The 8,762-nt window shown below is 40.8% G+C and overlaps 1 protein-coding gene across 1 annotated transcript in view; it reads right to left on the bottom strand.

Moving 5' to 3' along the window:
• Positions 1 to 2,621: 2,621 nt before the first annotated feature.
• Positions 2,622 to 8,762, bottom strand: part of calhm6 (calcium homeostasis modulator family member 6) — a 7,154-nt gene continuing 1,013 nt past the window's right edge. The window contains exon 2 of the mRNA XM_084944877.1: positions 2,622 to 4,739. Coding sequence (XP_084801003.1) covers positions 4,305 to 4,739 — 435 coding nt within the window. The 3' untranslated portion in view covers positions 2,622 to 4,304. The remainder of the gene's footprint in view (positions 4,740 to 8,762) is intronic.

Here is an 8,762-nt window from a genome sequence, read left to right as displayed (position 1 = left end):
TCAGAGTGGTGTGACTGTTGCTAGCCTGTAGGCATTCTGCATACAAACATTAGCCCAGTGCAGGTTTCTCATTAGGTTTCATTTACATCACTGATCTGTTTTAGTCAAGCTATAAAGTGCCCTCTCATTCTGTTCTATTTTATTCTGTGAAGCTTGTTTATAAAGGTATAATTCATGAAAATGCAAATTAATTCATTTTTTGCTTATTGTTCCGTCTTTCACTGTTCAAATAAACCTACCACTCAAGTTATAGACTGGTCGTTTCTTTACTAGTTATTTTTAATAATTATTTCCCTGACTGTAGTTTTTAAAATATTTAGGTTTTCATTCATTTTTGGGGGGCTACTGAAATAATAGAAAAATCTTCAGATCCACCTACTTTGAGATTGCAGGCAGCACCCAGTGTGAGCAAAAACATACATTACATACATTATATTACTCACCCATCCAAATCATTGAATTCAGGTGTTCTAATCACTTTTATACACAGATGTATAAAATCAAGCACACAGGCAAGTCGGCCACAAAGGTAGGCCGCGTAGCATCACAGAGTGGGGTTCAGTGGATGGTGACACCCATGGTGTGCAGAGTCAGTCCCTACAGACCTCCAAACCTCACGTGGCTTGATGAGTGCTTGATGGAAGAAGTCTCCATGGCCGAGCTGCATCACATCACCAATAATGCGATGCGCAGGACGCAGCGGTGTAAAGCACTTAACTGTAGAGCAGTGGAAGTTTTGTAGAGTGACAAATCAGACTAATCCAATCGTGTCTGGGAGCTGCTGGGAGTACTTGTCTGACTTCATTGTGCCACCAGTGTAAAGTTTGGTGCAGGGTGAAGTATGATGTGGGTGCAGGCCCTTAGTTGCAATGAAAGGAACTCCTAATGGTTCAACATACCAAGAAACTTTGCACAATTTCACACAAAGTTCCCACAAAATTGGGAAAGTCTGGGAATATCCCCCTCCTGATGCCTGTTAAAGACATGAATGAGTGAGCCTGGTGTGGAAGACGTTGACTGGCCTGCACAGAGTTCTGGCCTCAACACTTTGAAATACCTTTGGGATGAAACAGAATAGAGACTGCGAGCCACACAGTCTCATCCAACATCAGTATTTGACCTCACAAATGCAGTTCAGGAAGACGGTGAAAAATTCCCATAGACACACTCCTACACCTTGTGGGAAGCCTTCCCAGAAGAGTTGAAGCTGTTATAGCTGCAGAGAGTAGGACGACATCATATTAACGCCATGGATTCATATGCATGTGAAAGAAGACGAGCAAATATATCTGGTAATATAGGAAACTCCAGAAAAACCATCATTCAGCTTCTTATTTATAAGTTTCCTAAAACATGAAACTTTTTAAAGCAATCTTTTGTGTATTTGGATAGAAAGAATGTTTAAAGCCACATGCGACCTAATCGACCTCCAACTCTGACTTCCACAGACTTTCAGCTGCAGGAACTATTCAAACTTTAAAATGTTCCCAATTGAACTATTGAACTTGTATTCATCTGTATTCTTATCTTCTCCGATTTTTATTCAGTTTCATGCTTATTTTCAACTTTATTCCGAGAAGGTTGCACAGGATGTTTGTGAGTGTAGTGGGGGCGACAGAACGTCCATCTTTCTCTTTCAGCTGCTGCTGAATTCATCTTCTTTCAAACAATGTGTCAATAAATGTAAACTGATCTGTGTGAATCCGAGTAGAGGGAGTAACTTCTAATTGGTACATGGTATAGACAGCCCCTTCACCCTGACACTCTCAGTGCCTAATAAATAACTGAGCTCCATATATACTGGATCAGAGGTCAGTCTACAAAGGTGCATTATGAAACCCACGGGTCACGATCCTTCTGGTGACTAGCAGCCGCTAATCAATGCTGCGTGACTTCATAAACACGTTGAGCCTGAGTGCTCAGTCACTCAGTAGCAAACTAACAAACACTTGGTCCTTCAGTGCCTGTAAAAACATGAACTTCTGCAAATTAAGCCACTACCCTTTGTGCTTTGACAGCAACAGGAAATAAATCACAGTTTCAGTTAGCTGGTTCACGTGCGTTTTGTGGATAGTGTTCTATTCAGCTTTTATATACAGCACCGTCACCTCACAACACTTTATATTGTGAAGCAGAGCCTCTAAAAAATAGAGAGAAACCCTCACAGACAGCCACCATGAGCCGCATACTAACCCCAAGTCTCTCAGCAATCTGAGCGTGAATGTTTGGGAAGTTTAGGTAGAAAGTACGGACTTAGATAAAGCACTAAAAACATGTTCATAGAAATGGGAGAAGACAAATTGTAAAACGCAGTTCGAGTGCACAGGAGGAGAGAACCAGTCCAAACACTGAACATTATTATTTTCTGAACACTGCACGTCAACATGTCTGATTTTCTGCTGGACTCAAAATGCAGGGCTTGGGATGGGTACCGAGACAGTTTACAGTGAGACAAACAGTGACAACACAAGGACGTGTGAGTTGTGTGTCCAGGACTCCAATATTTACAAAATACAAAGTTCAACGTGTTTTCTTCACAGAGGAAAACTCAGTGACTCAGCTGATGTCCATCAACCGTCCTCGGTTCTCTGACTGTTTCACATGTAGGATTTACAACAAAGTTTAAGCTTTAAAATCACTTTATTACATTTCCTTCTCTTCTGTGTTGTACTTAACAGATTTTATTGTTAATTCCATCACATATGAACATTCAGTCACAAATGAATTCTTCATGTTTCACTCAGTTAATACTGTTTTACTTCAGTTACATTTTCACTCACTTTTTGTCTTCAAAACTTGTTTTTTCAGTCATAATATACTCAGCTTAATTTCTTTTATTAAATCATATATTAAAATACTGTCTCTGAATATTTGTTTAGTTGTTGTGACCAAGCACTACAGCCCTCAGATTCTCCCCAGCACAGAAGCACATACAACACAAACCCATCACAGGAAAAGGTCAGATATTAATTACTCAAACTGCATTTCTCATCCATCATATTAATTAGACTTACTTTGATTATATCTTTGATTAAGAATAAAGCTGATTTACTATTAGTAAAAGCACATATAGAGAAACTGTGTTCAAACACGTTGTGTCACTGTAACCTTAAGAGGCTGGATGTTAAGACCTTTTACTCTCGCCGTTGTAATCACAGGTAAACTTTTAATCCCACATTTCTCAACAAAATAATCAGTGAAAAGGAAACCTTTGCCTGTTCTCGTTCATACGACTTCTATAAAACAACGGTGCCAGAACACAGTGTGGCCATGAAAGATGAATGTTTCATGGCCACAGTGCAGTTGTAGTTTTAATGTGACGGAGATCTGATGTCACGTTGTTAAGGAGAGACAACTCCTGCATCAGATCTACATCATAACGTCACATTTCACTGCATGTTGTACTTGAATACCCACATGGAAAAGAGATCTATAAATCTTATGAAGTTTGTATCTGTCGTGTGTGAAACTTGTATGAAAAGCATACAAGAGTGAAAACAGATGTAAGATCCCTAGAAAAATTATAGAAATGAAACTTGTATGTTTTGGATACTAAATCAATATATGAAAGTGGCCACTTTCATGAGTAAATCATATGAGCCTTCTCTGATTCACTATATGAAGTAGGCCACATCTGATGCAAGTCTTTTAGAAGTTTTTTCTATTTCTTTTCCATATGGGTAACTATGCATGTGACAAATAAAGAACACCAGAACCCCATTTAGCTCTGCGTTGCAACCTTCTACATAACCTGACGTACACTTTTAACTACACATCTGCTCGATGCATACCACAACAACTTGAACGGCATGGAAGATTGCAGCCTAGGGAAAAAACAAGTTTCTGGTTACTACCTAAGTTAGGACATAAATTTCTTGCAGCCGTCCTTTTATGTTTACAGTGATACAAAGTGTTAGAGTGGAGTTCATCTGCTTTTTCTCTTCTTTAAACTTCTGCAGGACGGTCAAAGCAAAGAGGTTATTAATAGAATATAGGAGGTACCGTGGGAACGCAGTGGGGTAAATGCAGACACACAAACTTCACACAGGATGAAAGACTCGGGAGGATCAGACAGATTCTCCTGAGTCTGCAAACAGAACATGGAATTAAAAACTAAAGACTGACATGACAAAGGAAATACAAAATAATAGAAAGTTGCTGCACACTATCCTTCACTGTCCCACTTTATGCAACTACAATATTAAGCATACAAATGATTATTTCATGCATATTTCATTTATTCTTCAAAATTATGAGCTTCTCTACTTCACACCTTTTACAGTTTAATGTGGGTAGTCTGTGACTCACAGTGGCATTCTCCCATCATCTACAAAACTAAGAACAGCTGGGTTATCTTCTACAGACTCGTTTGACTTGACTGAAGTCATGCTCATCATCCCGTTGTCAGTCTCCTGGCAGTTCTCCACATATCGGTGCAAGGTGCTGTAGTAGGTATCTTTGGTGGTGAACTTGTAGAGAGAGGAGATCTTCTCCCAGTCTCGGTTGGATGGTGTGATGACATTTTCAGGTGGTGTCTTTTCAAAGAAGGTCTTTAGGTTTCTCTCAGCAAACGCTTTGGCGTGCTTAGCCGTATAGGAATCAAGTAGATTGCTCTCCTCATGCACATACGCCTTCCAGAACTGCAGCTGCAGGTAGCTAATAGGGGAGGAGCACCGAGCCACACAGGTGAGCAGCAGGTTTGTCAACATGATGAGAGTGATGAGCAGCCAACCGAGAATCTACGGACAGTATTCATAGTAAATAGTAAACAGGTAATAGAGGTAATAAAAGCAGTTTAACCGTTTAGTCACACACCAGGAAATGAAAGTCAAAAAAAATAACAAGGGAACAACGTTTGTGAAGTTCTTTAGGTCAGCGGCTACAAATGAAAACAGAACGCTGGTACATTTTGTCATTAAATATCAGTATCACATTTCTATGTGTATTGTGTTTATACACGTGTTTATACTGTTACACTTTTAATTCACTGATAAGCACAAACACACACTCATGAACTCAACATGATCCACTAAACTCATCATGCAAACCATTGTGATCCAGTAAAATGATGATCCAGACTAATTATCCCATGAATGTATAAACTTAACCATGATCATCCAGACTAATCGTGTAATAAAAGTCTTAACCTGCTGAAATGGTAAATCGACTGGTTCTACTGTAGCACATTTCTCCTCTAGCTGAACACAACATATACAACTTACGTACTGTCTTACATCCACACACATTCATACTTTAATGGAAGCATCAGAGAGCCGCTTGGTTTAGTATCTTGCCCGAGAATATTTGGCACGCAGATTGGAGCAGCCAGGGATCGGAACAAAAACCATCTGTTAAGTGGAAGAAGTGGCTACAGCCATCCCATGATCATCCAAACATTGTTATACAGACAAATTACCATCCAGACTTATCCATGAAAACATCCTCCAAACTGTTATCCTCCATCTATCATTTGGGTGGAAGGTTGGGGGTCACGGATGATTTTCACCCACCCCAGGTGCACTTTTGTGCAGCCCTACATCACCTAACTGCATGTTGCTGGAAGCACATGATGACAGCAGAGTTCACCCAGAATGGGAGAACTGTGAAAACAATTCAAAGATTAAAAAAATAATAATAAATACAGCATGAAAACCACAGACAGTGGCTGCAGTGCACTCATTCAGTTTCCGTTCGGCTCTTTGTACTTCACTCTTCTCGACAGCTTGCTGACTGACAACAGCACAAGCAAGAGCATCAGAAGTATTTACTTCAAAACTGCAACTCCTTCCTTGCTAACTACTGCACATGCTCCACTAGGGTGACCAAACGTCCTCTTTTCCCCGGACATGTCCGCTTTTCACGTTCTGTCCGGGATGTCTGGGAGGATGTTCGAGATTGATGAAAATGTCCGGGTTTCCTACAGAGGACCCATATGTGTGACGTCATGCCCGAGCTGCGGCTTTGTGAGTTGTTGTTCTGCGCTCACAGACAGACAGTGCGCAGCAGCCTGGTGATTTTAAAAAGATGCCAAAGCGCAACAGCTTTTCAGACAAACTGCAAAAGTTATTTCCCTCGTACCGTCCTGGTACTGATAAGTTTTCTTATATGAGGCCTTATTTCTGTACCATTATTTAATTCCAGAGGTTTTTAAGTTATTTTTTGCCCTTTTTGACTTGTAAAAGCTTATTATTAAAGTTCTTCATGACTGGGCCAAGTGTCCTCTTTATTGGAAATCAAAATATGGTCACCCTATGCTCCACAACCCGGGAAAAGCTCAAATCAAAGCAAGTGGGAACAGTTTGGGAGCAGAAGGTTGGTAAGCTAACAAATCCTCAGAGCTACCAGTTGCAGAACTGCTTTTTTGCACCCTTAATATCAAGAGTAAGTCATGGAAGTGTTTAAATATTGACCTGGATGTATTTAGTTCTGTAGGTGTCACGATCCTGGGTCTTTTGACCCAGCGTTTTGAGTTTTAGTTTATGGTTTATGTTTAAGCCCTTCGGGTTTTCTAAGTTCATTTCATGTCTGCGTCTTATGTTTCCTGTTTTATTTTGAAGAGGTCTTGTGTTCCTGTGTTCATCGTGTTTAGTTTTACTCTTCCACTGTGACGTCGTTATGTTCTTGTGTGTCAGCTGTTCCCCCGTGTGTTCCCACTTCTCTCATTAGCCTCCTGTGTGTATTTAGTCTGTGCCTTCTCATTCAGTCTTTCCCTTGCCATGTTCTGCTTTCAGGTTTTCCTCACCACGTTGCCATGTTTAGAGTTTCTTTGTGTTTTCTACTTGCCAGGGTTCTTCATGGTTCATGTTTCCTTTCTTGTTTACCCTGTTTAGGTTATTGCTTAGTTTGCATTGTTTTCGCCCTTTTATTTTGTACTGTTCTGTCTGCTTTAATAAACGGCTCATCATCAGTTAAGTTTGAGAATATCTGCACCTGGGTCCACTCCTCACACTCCACGCAGTTTGCCTCTGCAAACTGTGACATTAGGAGTGATGAGTAAATCTAGTCATTAAACTTGCCCCCCCCCCACATCCTCCAACCACACACGCCCATATTTTGCTCCATTGCGGTTTATTTCACACCTCAAACATTTAGTAAACAATTAAGCAAATACAAGTAAACTGCAATAAATTACAGGTAGTAATGAAATAAACTACTAACTCTGTTACGCTGCGTCCGCACCTACACGGGTATTTTTGAACACGCAGCTGTTTCGTCCACGTAAACGGCGTTTCCAATCACCGAAAACGGAGATTTTTTAAACTCCTTTTTTGCGTTTCCGTGTGGACGAGGAACACAGAGTTCGTCACGCAACGTCAAAGGTATGTGCCTTTATCACGTCACGCTGTGGCCACGTTATTGTTTACATGAGATGAATTGCAGAACAGCAGATAGAGACAAAATACTGTTAATCTGACTGTCTGCAGGTTTTACACGCAGTTACTGTCCCTCCATTTACAAAGGCAGAGGCGTCACGGTGTGATTATTTTACTGTAGTTATTTTTTCCTCTGTAATAATATTCAACATTGTTATCAAATCAAAAAATGCCTCTCTGTGCAAAATGGGTTTAAAAACATAAACAGCTGTGGGATCCTGTTTGTCTGTGATTTGAACAGCCCAGCGCTGCTCCCGACGCAGGGAAACCAATCCTGCAGGGAGACCTACCTCAGCACTTGTGCAGGTGAAGCCAAAGGGAAGATTTGCTTCATTATATTTTCTAGTCTTTGGCTTAGAATGACGTTGGTTTGCAAACATATTCAGCGATGCTTCATCTCCTGCTTTGCGTTTCTGTAGGCACAGCGTTTTGTTTTTTTTCCTCCCTTTTCATACCGTGCCCCCCCTGCCATGGCTCTGCGCCCCCCACACTTTGGGAAGGTCTGATTTAGCAGATGATAGCCAGTCCTCAGCTAACAACTGTTAGCAGGTTTAATTCACCTGACAGATAGCTGCTTTCCACTATCACAGTATAACTCATTTCACAAGCTGGGATAGCAGTGTTTTTGTTGTTTTTTGTATAAAACGTCGAGTTCGCACATTAGTTTTGCTGTAGTTATTTTGCCATTATTATTCTCATTGTACAACTGTATAGTGACATTAAAGGCATTGTAGTCTATTCAATATCTAATTGATTGCTTTGTTTAATACATTCCTGTTTTCCCTCCTGTGACTGGTTAATACCACTAAATAACTGAAGCATTTGAAATTCTGTGTGTTACAGTTGAAATATAAGCAGAATTTGACTAAAGGTCAAAGGTCACTCTTTTGAGGATGCCAGTGTTCACATTTTGGACAGAGAAGACAGATGGTTTGAAAGAGGAGTGAAAGAAGCATCTGTGTCCACTGTGAACAGACATCTTATTCTGCTGGGTGCGGTGGGAGGGTTAGCTTACTGCACGGTGTCCTGCAGGTTTAGACGTGTCCTTGATCTATCACAGCTGATCTAAATGGCTAAATGACCTCCTCAACATGTCTTGAAGTTCTCCAGAGGCCTGGTAATGAACTCATCATGTGATTCAGGTGTGCTGACCCAGGGTGAGATCTAAAACCTGCAGGACACCGGCCCTCGAGGCCTGGAGTTGGACACCCCTGACTATTAAACCCAAGTAAGCAAGTGTCACAGTCATGCAGACTTAGTGTTGGTGTGGAAGACCCAAATGTAGACATGTCAGGGTGCGTCCAACAAAAAATGAGCTGTTTATGACGCTGAGAAAACGAGAAGTGAAATCTAAACAAACACACACACACACGTGTGTATTTATATCCT

Source organism: Perissodus microlepis, chromosome 11 (assembly GCF_051167445.1).
Source record: "Perissodus microlepis isolate ML-2025 ecotype Zambia chromosome 11, ASM5116744v1, whole genome shotgun sequence".
Classification (NCBI taxonomy): domain Eukaryota; kingdom Metazoa; phylum Chordata; class Actinopteri; order Cichliformes; family Cichlidae; genus Perissodus; species Perissodus microlepis.
The sequence above is the reverse complement of the archived record's forward strand: the minus strand, read 5'-3'. Positions and strand labels throughout refer to the sequence as shown.